Source organism: Phyllobates terribilis, unplaced genomic scaffold (assembly GCF_046119375.1).
Source record: "Phyllobates terribilis strain yellow unplaced genomic scaffold, ASM4611937v1 Scaffold_4__5_contigs__length_816908805, whole genome shotgun sequence".
In the NCBI taxonomy this organism is placed as follows: domain Eukaryota; kingdom Metazoa; phylum Chordata; class Amphibia; order Anura; family Dendrobatidae; genus Phyllobates; species Phyllobates terribilis.
In genome coordinates, this window is record NW_027362764.1 from 211,572,922 (window position 1) to 211,586,187 (window position 13,266).

Genomic DNA, 13,266 nt, shown 5'->3' on the forward strand with positions numbered 1-13,266 from the left:
TTGGTGACATCATTTTTACATGATGGAGATGTCATCAAAGGTCATTAAGCAGTTTTAACCTCGAAATAGAAATGCTGAGGGCTCGTAAGAGAGTGGGGCCCTGGGCAATTGACCAGTTTGCCTATCACCACAAATGCTGAGCCTGACTGTAACTAGGGCTTATTTTTGGAGTAGGACTTATACTTCAAGCATACTCGAAAAATTCTGTAAAATCATGCTTGGGCATATTTTTCCAATAGGTTTTATTTTTGATGGAAGCACTGATGCAGATTTAGCAGCGCTCCGATGTTGAGCTGTGTATAACATGCCCACACCACAGCTTTTTGTGTACATTGTATAGTGACACAAAGTTGCTAATCAGTGCTGGGGGTGTGGTTGGACTAGCAGGCTGGAGTCCATTGTCCTGTTGTGATAATCTGTTGATAAAAACAGTTTGTAATGAAACAGCAAAACACAGCCCAGTAAGTCACATATCACTGTAGTCAGGGTCTCTGCTCCTACATTATGGTGCTCTCAGAATACATAGGAAAAACCTGCTGACAGATTCTATTTAAAAAAATAATAGCTCAAAATGTAGCATTATTCTTTTTCTCAGTGTGATGGAAGAGACAAAAGAACCTGTTCAACACCTTCTTAGGTAAAGTGATCCATTCAACGCCCATTAAAGCTCATCAGTCTATGCAAAAGATACATGGTTGGCTGAACCATTCACTTTTCAAATGTTTCCTGCATGAAATTTGACATTTTCAATCTGCAGAATGTCAATTCTTTTTAAGAAATTTATCACAGTGTTTACCCTTAAAATGTCTGTGGTGAAGTCTGCGGTAATTCTGCAGCAAGCTCTGCAGTAATCCACAAATGATTTACCACTTTTGCAGAAGATTATGATGCAGATTTTGCTGAGGATTTCATTCCCTGCATGGCAAGTGAAAATGCAAGAAAATGCAGTTCTATTCTGCAGCTTGTGTAATTAGTTGAAGATTTTCTGTGTTAAATGTGCATCAGAAATTCAGCAAACACGCACATGGGTGTGCCTAATGGGAGCTAATAGGAGCCAAGATATCAGTGACAGCTGTTAATGCCTCAAAGCATAGTCTTTATATAATTAAAGAATGGATCGTGCTTTTATGCATATGTCATTTTACTGCCTTTGGATTTGTTTAGTTTGTTTAGTTGGGGAAAAATACAAAAACTACATAGGCTATAAATTAAACCGAATTTATCACCAGGGTTTTGCTATTCCACCAGAGAGTAGCATGATGTAGGTGCTGAGACCTTGATTACAGCGATGTGTTACTGTGTGCTGCAGCTGCAATAAAATCCATGTATTCTTTGCTGCAGATCTACCAGTTATGAATGCTCAGATGTGTATAACCCCGCCCACACTGCTGATTGTCAGCTTCCTGTGTACACTGTGCATAGGCAGAAAGCTACCAGTCATCTGTCAGTGGATCGGGCGGGGATATACAGAGCTCATGAGTATGGAGACCTACATGGCAGCAGGTTTACTAGCCCTCTAGTGATAATATCTTCCTGATTTAAAAGTGATTATTTTTTTTTTAAAGTACATTAAGCAGCCCAGTAAGTGACGCATCACTGGATCCGGGTCTTTGCCCCTACATCATGCTGCTCACAGATTATGTGGATAAAAACCTGGTGACTGATTCCCTTTAAGGTGAAGAGACCAGCCAGTCTGCTAGATCCTCAATGGATAAGTAAACTTTTGATCACTATTGCCACATCACGTTTAAAAGCATAGATATCCAATCAAGCAAGTCTCTGCAACTTGAGAGTTCTCTGAGCATGTGATCAACATGTGGCCGTTGTCAGATATTTCAATCTGCAATGCACCCTAGGCACGCATCAGGACGGGTTGCAGTCTGATGGAAACACTGCACCAGACGTGTCTCTACTGTAAGGCTGATGAGCAGCATCATGAAGAAGCAGAACTGTTCTGCTCACTCAGCTGTGTAGCCGGGCTGCAGCCGGAGAAAAAAAAATCTTGTCCTTGGCTGACTGAGTAGAACGTTTTTTTTTCTCCTGCTTCTGTCCTGCTCTGTGTTCAGTTATTTTTCGTGCCCTGCTGTAAAGCTCTAGCTGATAATAACGGGTTTACAAATGAGTAGCCATCTATACACATCGGGAGGCCGCACGTAGCCATCTATACACAGCGGAAGGCCGCACGGAGCCATCTATACACAGTGGAAGGCCGCACATAGCCATCTATACACATCGGGAGGCCGCACGTAGCCATCTATACACAGCGGAAGGCCGCACGTAGCCATCTATACACAGCGGGAGGCCGCACGTAGCCATCTATACACAGCGGGAGGCCGCACGTAGCCATCTATACACAGCGGGAGGCCGCACGTAGCCATCTATACACAGCGGGAGGCCGCACGTAGCCATCTATACACAGCGGGAGGCCGCACGTAGCCATCTATACACAGCGGGAGGCCGCACGTAGCCATCTATACACAGCGGGAGGCCGCACGTAGCCATCTATACACAGCGGGAGGCCGCACGTAGCCATCTATACACAGCGGGAGGCCGCACGTAGCCATCTATACACAGCGGGAGGCCGCACGTAGCCATCTATACACAGCGGGAGGCCGCACGTAGCCATCTATACACAGCGGGAGGCCGCACGTAGCCATCTATACACAGCGGGAGGCCGCACGTAGCCATCTATACACAGCGGGAGGCCGCACGTAGCCATCTATACACAGCGGGAGGCCGCACGTAGCCATCTATACACAGCGGGAGGCCGCACGTAGCCATCTATACACAGCGGGAGGCCGCACGTAGCCATCTATACACAGCGGGAGGCCGCACGTAGCCATCTATGCACAGCGGGAGGCCGCACGTAGCCATCTATGCACAGCGGGAGGCCGCACGTAGCCATCTATGCACAGCGGGAGGCCGCACGTAGCCATCTATGCACAGCGGGAGGCCGCACGTAGCCATCTATGCACAGCGGGAGGCCGCACGTAGCCATCTATGCACAGCGGGAGGCCGCACGTAGCCATCTATGCACAGCGGGAGGCCGCACGTAGCCATCTATGCACAGCGGGAGGCCGCACGTAGCCATCTATGCACAGCGGGAGGCCGCACGTAGCCATCTATGCACAGCGGGAGGCCGCACGTAGCCATCTATGCACAGCGGGAGGCCGCACGTAGCCATCTATGCACAGCGGGAGGCCGCACGTAGCCATCTATGCACAGCGGGAGGCCGCACGTAGCCATCTATGCACAGCGGGAGGCCGCACGTAGCCATCTATGCACAGCGGGAGGCCGCACGTAGCCATCTATGCACAGCGGGAGGCCGCACGTAGCCATCTATGCACAGCGGGAGGCCGCACGTAGCCATCTATGCACAGCGGGAGGCCGCACGTAGCCATCTATGCACAGCGGGAGGCCGCACGTAGCCATCTATGCACAGCGGGAGGCCGCACGTAGCCATCTATGCACAGCGGGAGGCCGCACGTAGCCATCTATGCACAGCGGGAGGCCGCACGTAGCCATCTATGCACAGCGGGAGGCCGCACGTAGCCATCTATGCACAGCGGGAGGCCGCACGTAGCCATCTATGCACAGCGGGAGGCCGCACGTAGCCATCTATGCACAGCGGGAGGCCGCACGTAGCCATCTATGCACAGCGGGAGGCCGCACGTAGCCATCTATGCACAGCGGGAGGCCGCACGTAGCCATCTATGCACAGCGGGAGGCCGCACGTAGCCATCTATGCACAGCGGGAGGCCGCACGTAGCCATCTATGCACAGCGGGAGGCCGCACGTAGCCATCTATGCACAGCGGGAGGCCGCACGTAGCCATCTATGCACAGCGGGAGGCCGCACGTAGCCATCTATGCACAGCGGGAGGCCGCACGTAGCCATCTATACACAGCGGGAGGCCGCACGTAGCCATCTATACACAGCGGGAGGCCGCACGTAGCCATTTATACACAGCGGGAGGCCGCACGTAGCCATCTATACACAGCGGGAGGCCGCACGGTGCCCCCCAGATACAGCGGGAGACCGCACACGCTGCCCCCCCCAGAGACAGTGGGAGGCTGCACGCAGTCATGCACACACACAAACATATACAGACATATACATACACGCATAAACACATTTGAAACACAAAAATACATATAAACAGACATCACACAATTATATCTGCCTGTTCACACACACACTCACTCACTCATCCCTCTGCTTGGCTCCCGTCGTCCAGCTCCCCTCCGGTGCAGCAGTGCAGGCCGGGCGCACACTGCGTGACGTCACACTAGCAGACCTGGCCGCGAACAGGGCAGTGTCTCCTAGCTTTGACGCGGCCGGGCCAGCACACAGGGAAGTTAACATGTACAGTGCTGGCCCGGCCAAAGAAGAAGCAGCGGCCTTGCGCAGCTGCTGGGAGAGCGGTCCGGGGCCCCCCTGCCTCTGCCTGCCGGTGTGCGCCGCATTGGCGCCGGCGGCGCACATATTATAATGAGGACAATCTGGCCATGGGCCCCCCGGGCACTGGGCGGTAGCCCAGATTGACCTCATAATCTGCCTATTGGTATACCTATGTGTTTACCTTATACAAAGAACACAAAAAAGGGCCTAAAAACCATCTCTCATTTTAGCACATGAACGCCTCCAATTCTTTTCCATAAGTTACCACAGACCTTTTATTCATGCACTAATTTTTTTTATACATTTCTTGCCTTCTGTTTGCAGATAAAATCCGCCATTACTTTGGAGATACTATTGGATTATACTTTGGCTTCTTAGAATACTTCACTTTGGCCCTAATTCCGATGGCTCTCCTTGGCATTCCTTATTACTTTTTTGCCTGGGAGGACTACGACAAATATGTGATCTTTGCTACATTTAATTTGGTATGGTCAACGGTTATCCTGGAGGTATGGAAGCGATACTGCTCAACAATGACCTACCGATGGGGGACTTTGCTAATGAAGAGGGAGTTTGAGGAGCCCCGACCTGGCTTTCATGGAGTACTGGGCATCAATCCTGTGACAGGGAAAAAAGAACCTACTTACTCCAGCTTAAAGAGACAGTTACGAATATATCTTGTTTCTGTGCCTTTTGTGTGCCTTAGCCTGTATTTTGCAATTTACGTGATGATGATTTACTTTGACTTGGAGGTCTGGGCCATAACATACGACCATGAGCAACAATCAACCTTCAGTAGCCTTCTGCTGTTTGTCCCAAGCATCATTTATGCAGTTGTGATTGAAGTCATGAATCGTATTTACAGATATGCTGCAGAGTTCCTCACTAATTATGGTAAGATACTGGTGTGAAATGCATTAAACATTGTAAATATATTAGGTAAAGTTTAGTACTCAGCAGTGTATTTGTGCGGTCAGTCCACAGTCTAGTGTAAACTCCGTGGTAATTCCACGAGAAACACCAACTGAGCATAGCAGATCAGAATAAATACGTGAGAACCGAATACACAGTGTGAATCATAGACGTGTATGTTTGCTGTTTAGACAAGTAAATGGCAGACCATTCAGATAGAAACAAACTATGAGAAAATCACCGAACATGAGGTCCAAAAAATATTAAAGAGCAGGTATTATTTAGAGGATAAAAAAACCTTTATTTCATAATTGGTTTGTTGGCACTACATACAAAAAGAGTGCCCGCACTAAAATAAGTCACAAGGATAATAGAATTAAAAATTAGAGATAAGTAAACACATAGGGATCACATACAAGGCAGGTTCTGTATATGCACTAGAATGGATAAATAGTGGAAAATGCATACTATATAGCAACCAACATTAAATAATGTGTAATAGGAGCATCAGACACATATAGTGTATATAAAGCAATATGTTGCTGTAGCTGAGATGATATATAGCAGGATGATATATGCCAAGATGGGACGAAGGACCCTCAGTCCGAAACGTGCGTCAGGCTTTGCGCCGCACCCATCTTGTGCACCACTCTGGTAATATGCAGCACTTCAGCTTTCTTGCCTTCATGACTACTGCACATTATATATTATATATATATATATATATATATATATATATATATATATATATATATATATATTATATTTATATATATATATATATATATATATTGTGACTAACAACGGGCAGTGTATACGTTTTGTGGCTATGTACTATATTCAGTGTCACTTGGCACCTTAGCTTGAAAAAACCCTTGTTTACCTATATTATATACCCCAGTTTATTCTCTTAATTATTGCACATTGCCCCTCTTACTCACATACACTGTATGTGCCTGTGGTTCTTGTCATATACTATCCTGTTATACACCATCTTGGCATATATCATCTTGCTATAAACCATCTCAGCAACATGTTGCTTTTTATACACTATATGTGTCTGATGCTCCTGTTACACATTTTTTAATGTTGGTTGCTATATAGTATGCAATTTCCACTATTTATCCATTCTAGTGCTTAATGTGCAATAATTAAGAGCATAAACTGGGGTATATAATATAGGTAAACAAGGGTTTTTGTCAAGATAAGGTGCCAAGTGACACTGAATATAGTACATAGCCACAAAACGTATACACTGCCCGTTGTTAGTCACTATATATATAATGTGCAGTAGTCATGAAGGCAAGAAAGCTGAAGTGCTGCATATTACCAGACTGGTGCACAAGATGGGTGCGGCGCAAAGCCTGATGCACGTTTCGGACTGAGGGTCCTTCGTCCCATCTTGGCATATATCATCTTGCTATATACCAACTCAGCTGCAGCAACATATTGCTTTATATACACTATATGTGTCTGATGCTCCTATTACACATTATTTAATGTTGGTTGCTATATAGTATGCATTTTCCACTATTTATCCATTCTAGTGCATATACGGAAACTGCCTTGTATGTGATCCCTATGTGTTTACTTATCTCTAATTTTTAATTCTATTATCCTTGTGACTTATTTTAGTGCGGGCACTCTTTTTGTATGTAGTGCCACCAAACCAATTATGAAATAAAGTTTTTTTATCTTCTAAATAATATCTGCTCTTTAATTTATTTGGACCTCATGTTCGGTGATTTTCTCCTAGTTGGTGGTTATTCCACGGTCTAGTATAACCTATGTAGTTCAGCCACGGTGTCATGTAAACTACGTGGTCATTGCACAGTCTAATGTAAATTATGTGGTTGGTCCGCGGTGTAGTGTAAGCTAGGCGGTCAGTCCGCGGTGTAGTGTAAGCTAGCCGGTCGGTCCGCGGTGTAGTGTAAGCTAGGCGGTCGGTCCACGGTGTAGTGTAAGCTAGGCGGTCTGTCCGCGGTGTAGTGTAAGCTAGGCGGTCGGTCCGCGGTGTAGTGTAAGCTAGGCGGTCAGTCCGCGGTGTAGTGTAAGCTAGGCGGTCAGTCCGCGGTGTAGTGTAAGCTAGGCGGTCGGTCCACGGTGTAGCGTAAGCTAGGCGGTCTGTCCGCGGTGTAGCGTAAGCTAGGCGGTCGGTCCGCGGTGTAGTGTAAGCTAGGCGGTCAGTCCGCGGTGTAGTGTAAGCTAGGCGGTCTGTCAGCGGTGTAGCGTAAGCTAGGCGGTCGGTCCGCGGTGTAGCTTAAGCTAGGCGGTCGGTCCGCGGTGTAGTGTAAGCTAGGCAGTCGGTCCGCGGTGTAGTGTAAGCTAGGCGGTCGGTCCGCGGTGTAGTGTAAGCTAGGCGGTCGGTCCGCGGTCTCGTGTTAACTGTGCTGTATGGAACTCCACCTCTGAGCCTTCTATGTATAGTGATTGTACACATGTACGGCGGCCATCACCAAGGGGTTAATAACATCACCGTGTGCACTCTGCCCCCTCTAGTGCTGACTTCAGACGGATAGAACATCCTTTTTTAAGTCCGTTAATATTCTATGAAGAATCTATTAATATTTATTTATAAATGAATGAGAACAGGAGGGTCATCCTCCTTAGATCATCTTGCAATTTATCTTAACTTTTTTTCACCAGACACCCCCTTTATCACCTATCCAGAGGAAAGGTGATAATTTGTTGATCAGTGGGGGTCTTACCACTGTCACCAATCGGCAGAATAGGGAACCTTTATTCCCGTTAGATCGGAGCAGCAGTGCACATGCTTAACCAATGCGCCAGTCAGTCTCTATGGGGCTGCCGAGCGCTGTGCTCAGCTTTTCCCTGCATCCCCATAGAGAATGAATGGAGGCTGATTTGCTGCTCCACTTCGCAATGGGGATAAAATATTAATGCTGGATATATAAATTCCCTTGCTGCTGATCGATGCAGGTCTCAGGAGTCTGATCCCCACTAGTCAGTAAGACAGCACCCACTCTATGGATAGGTGATAACTTATATAACCCCCCTTTAAAGCTTCTGATCAGAGACTAATGACTGCACATTGTCCTTCCGCACTTTCTGTGGGATTTGCTCATGGTTATTAGCCTTACCTTAGCTGCAAAGTTGGGGTTAATTTTAATGGTAAAGAACCCAGCACTCACAGGTAAGTATAATATCTTTAATTATTCTAGTCCAAAGACAGTGTATAGGTGTGTAGCATTTCGGTCAAGCTGATCATTATCAAACATACACAATAGTATAGGACCAGAAGCGTAGTAGAGAAGAGGCAGCGCTATGGGGAACGCAACCTTGGGGTTGATTTTAGCTATAAAATAACACCAAATTGGGGCTTGGCTATAGAGGAAAATAATAAAATGTTGACGCATCTCAGTATCTTGCTAGTAATGATAAACCAAAGTGTTACTTCATGGACTTTTTTTTTTTTTTTTTTTTTTTTTTTTTTACAGAAAACCATAGATTGGAGTCATCACATCAGAACCACTTGGTGCTGAAGGTCTTAGTGGTAAGTTCACATTTTTCTTCAGTTACTGTAGGTGGGTGAGATGGAAAATGGATTCTTTATATTTTGTCTTTTGGGAAATAGATTATCGTCATTTAAATAAATCTGACCGCTTAATAATCTGGACATAAGTCCTGTTACAGCTACAGCACCTTAGGCCTAGTAGTCAAAACGACCCCAAAAATGTGCCGTTAAGCTACTAGGAGCGCTGAATGAATACATGGAGCACAATTTATCACATCGTCCAGTAAACGCTCGGCCTGCCACCATCTGCAGTGTATACGTGCCTGATCATCGTATACACATACATGCTCGTACCTGTCAGCCCGCCAAAATCCAGAGGAGCAGGGAGGACAAGGAAAAAGACCGAGGAGCGCTCCCATTATATTTATCAGCTTGGTATATTTACGTCTCTGACATATTTAGTGCTCCTAGTGGTCAGACGCCATTACTTTTTTTTTGGTTATTAGGAGTACAGATCGCTCTGTAGTTGGAATATTCTAATATTCTGCCTTTACATAGAGCAGCATATTATAGGGAATCTGTCCCCTGTATCAGAGCCTCCTGTGTTATTGCAGCCGTGTATGTTTTACTCTGTAAAGCTACAGCTTTTTAGAGAAAAGCTACTTTGAAAAGCTGTCTTGACCCAGTCATCAAGGCCAGCGTTGTCCATGCAAGTACTGATGAGGGGACGGGGTGTAGTCACACGCCTCTTATTAAATCAGGTGCCTCTTAAAAGTGGCGGGCGCCTCCGAGTGCATCACCACAAATCTTACTCCAGCCCACAACTGGAGTAAGGTTTTTGGTATAAGGTACACCACAACTTGTCATGAAATACACAACCAGGTGTCACCACACCCCGTTTCGCCCCCCATCTTGTCCCATCCCTCCCTATTTCAGCCGAGCTGCCCAAAACTGGCAAAATTCACAAAGTTGTGCAAACATTTTGCGACTTTTCAAAGTGTTCTCAAAGTGAGATTGAAATAACACTTTAATGAAACGGTCACTATGACAAAATTCCTTTTGTCTTAATTTTTTGGTGTAAAGTGTAGATACTGCAACTTTAGCCGACTCATTAATATACACTCTAAACTAAAGATACTGCACAATAAAGCTTTGCAACAAAATTGTGGTCCATTAAATATAGAAGATAGACTGAAATTCTCACCAATTCCTCAGTCATATTTGACAATATTGATAAACTTTCCCCTCAAAGGATTTTTAAAAATGTTGTGTCTCGGTCCAAAAGCCCAATCCGAGCACATGGATGGTCATAGATAGGACGCCACCTTTCATGAAACGCCAGAGCAGAAAATATTGTTGAGCGCTAATTAATCTATTACGTACATCCTGACCAGCCTCACTACTCGACCATTTTATGTACAATTTGTCCCTAATTGTTTTTTTATTTTGCAGTTCAACATTGTGAATTGTTTTTCTTCGCTGTTCTACATAGCCTTTGTCATGTATGACTTAAAGCTGTTACGTCAGGTAAGTACAGTACATCGATTTCTAACAGTTTTGTGACATTATTTGAAGAATGACAAATAATTTTCCAGACAAAGTCTGATTTACTGAAAAAATGACACTGTCACCGCAATCAGGATTCGACTTATAGCTTCTAGGCTGTGTACACACGATGAGTTTTTGGTAAGTTTTTGACACTGCTTATTTTTGCTGCATCAAAAATGCAAAGTTCCAGCAAAGTGGATGAGATTCATAGAAATCTCAAGCCCACTGTGCTTTATTTAATTCCAGATAAACTGACCTGCGGTGCTTCAAATCCGCAGCATGTCAATTTCTCTTGCAGGTACGCTGAGTTTTCTGTGCAGATTTTCCCCATAGACTTGCATTAGATGCAGAAAATCAGCAGGTAAAAAACGCATATGCAGTTCTAGTGAGCTTCCATGATGGAAACGCATTAAAAATTCATGTAATCCGCACATGACTGTATCAATAAAGTTTTGTCAAAGCCAAATACCAAGAAGTTTCAAAAACAAAGCAGCTTTATTTATAACATGATATAGCAACAAAGAGACAAAAAAACAGCATCAAAAACGCAATAAAAATGTATGTGCAAAATGCACACAAAAACACAATGATAAAACGCAAGTTACCCAATTGACATAATAGGTACAGAAAATCTGCAACATCAAAAGATCATCGTAGGAACATAGCCTAATGGGAACTTGTCACTATGATAATGCAGTCCAATCTGCAGGCACCATGTTCTAGAGCAATAGATGCTGATTAGATTGATATATAGCTTGTAAGAAAAGATTCATTATAACCTGTGTTTCAGTCATTTAACCCCTTAAGCCCCACGGGTGGTTTGCACGTTAATGACCGGGCCAATTTTTACAATTCTGACCACTGTCACTTTATGAGGTAATTACTCTGGAACGCTTCAACGGATCCCCCTGATTCTGAGATTGTTTTTTCGTGACATATTGTACTTCATGATAGTGGAAAAATTTCTTCGATATCACTTGCGTTTATTTGTGAAAAAAACGAAAATTTTGAAAATTTTGCAATTTTCAAAATTTGAATTTTTAAGCCCTGAAATCAGAGCGATATGTCACACAAAAGAGTTAATAAATAACATTTCCCACATGTCTACTTTACATCAGCACAATTTTGGAACCAAAATTTTTTTTTGTTAGGGAGCTATAAGGGTTAAAAGTTGACCAGCGATTTCTCATTTTTCCAACAAAATTTATAAAACCATTTTTTTAGGGACCACATCACATTTGAAGTCACTTGGAGAGGTCTTTATGACAGAAAATACCCAAAAGTGACACCATTCTAAAAACTGCACCCCTCAAGGTGCTCAAAACCACATTCAAGAACTTTATTAACCCTTCAGGTGCTTCACAGGAATTTTTTGAATGTGGAAGAAAAAAATGAACATTTAACTTTTTTCACAAAAATGTTACTTTAGACCCAATTTTTTTTATTTTCACAGGGGTAACAAGAAAAAATGGACCCCAAAATTTGTTGTGCAATTTCCCCTGGGCACGCAGATACCCAATATTTGGGGAAGAAACACTGTTTAGGCGCACGGCAGGGCTCGGAAGGGAAGGAGCGCCATTTGACTTTTTGATTGTAAAATTTGCTTGAATAATTAGCGGACGCCATGTTGTGTTTGGAGAGCCCCTGTGTGCCCAAACTTTGGAGCTCCCCCACAAGTGACCCCATTTTGGAAACTAGACCCCCCAAGGCACCTTTATAGATGCATAGTGAGCACTTGGAACCCCCAGGTGCTTCACAAATTGATTCGTAAAAATGAAAAAGTGAAAAAAAAAACACTTTTTCATTTTTACGAATCAATTTGTGAAGCACCTAGGGGTTCCAAGTGCTCACTATGCATCTAGATAGGTGCCTTGGGGGGTCTAGTTTCCAAAATGGGGTCACTTGTGGGGGAGTTCCAATGTTTGGGCACACAGGGACTCTCTAAATGCAACATGGTATCCGCTAACAAATTGAATGGAAAATCGGCTCAAATTGTTAGCGGACACCACATTGCGTTTGGAGAGCCCCTCTGTGCCCAAACTTTGGAGCTCCCCCACAAGTGACCCCATTTTGGAAACTAGACCCCCCAAGGCACCTTTCTAGATGCATAGTGAGCACTTGGAACCCCCAGGTGCTTCACAAATTGATTCGTAATAATGAAAAAGTGAAAAAAAAAACACTTTTTCATTTTTATGAATCAATTTGTGAAGCACCTGGGGTTCCAAGTGCTCACTATGCATCTAGATAGGTGCCTTGGGGGGTCTAGTTTCCAAAATGGGGTCACTTGTGGGGGAGCTCCAATGTTTGGGCACACAGGGACTCTCCAAATGCAACATGATATCCGCTAACAATTTGAGCCGACAATTTGTTAGCGGATATCATGTTGCATTTGGAGAGTCCCTGTGTGCCCAAACATTGGAGCTCCCCCACAAGTGACCCCATTTTGGAAACTAGACCCCCCAAGGCACCTTTCTACATGCATAGTGAGCACTTGGAACCCCCAGGTGCTTCACAAATTGATTCGTAAAAATGAAAAAGTGAAAAAAAAAACACTTTTTCATTTTTATGAATCAATTTGTGAAGCACCTGGGGTTCCAAGTGCTCACTATGAATCTAGATAGGTGCCTTGGGGGGTCTAGTTTCCAAAATGGGGTCACTTGTGGGGGAGCTCCAATGTTTGGGCACACAGGGGCTCTCCAAACGCAACATGGCGTCCGCTAACAATTTGAGCCGATTTTCCATTCAATTTGTTAGCGGACACCATGTCGCGTTTGGAGAGCCCGTGATGTGCCTAAACAGTGGAGCTCCCCCACAAGTGTCCCCATTTTGGAAACTATACCCCTCAAGGATTTTATTAAGGTGTATAGTGAACATTTTGAACCCAGAGGTACGGCACAGAATTTGTTTACATTAGGTCATCATATTGAATA

The 13,266-nt window shown here is 44.6% G+C and overlaps 1 protein-coding gene across 1 annotated transcript in view; it reads left to right on the top strand.

Moving 5' to 3' along the window:
• ANO10 (anoctamin 10) overlaps positions 1–13,266 on the top strand; it is a 353,685-nt gene that overhangs the window by 50,774 nt on the left and 289,645 nt on the right. Inside the window, exons 6-8 of the mRNA XM_073678048.1 lie at positions 4,726–5,295; positions 8,772–8,827; positions 10,241–10,315. Coding sequence (XP_073534149.1) covers positions 4,726–5,295; positions 8,772–8,827; positions 10,241–10,315 — 701 coding nt within the window. The remainder of the gene's footprint in view (positions 1–4,725; positions 5,296–8,771; positions 8,828–10,240; positions 10,316–13,266) is intronic.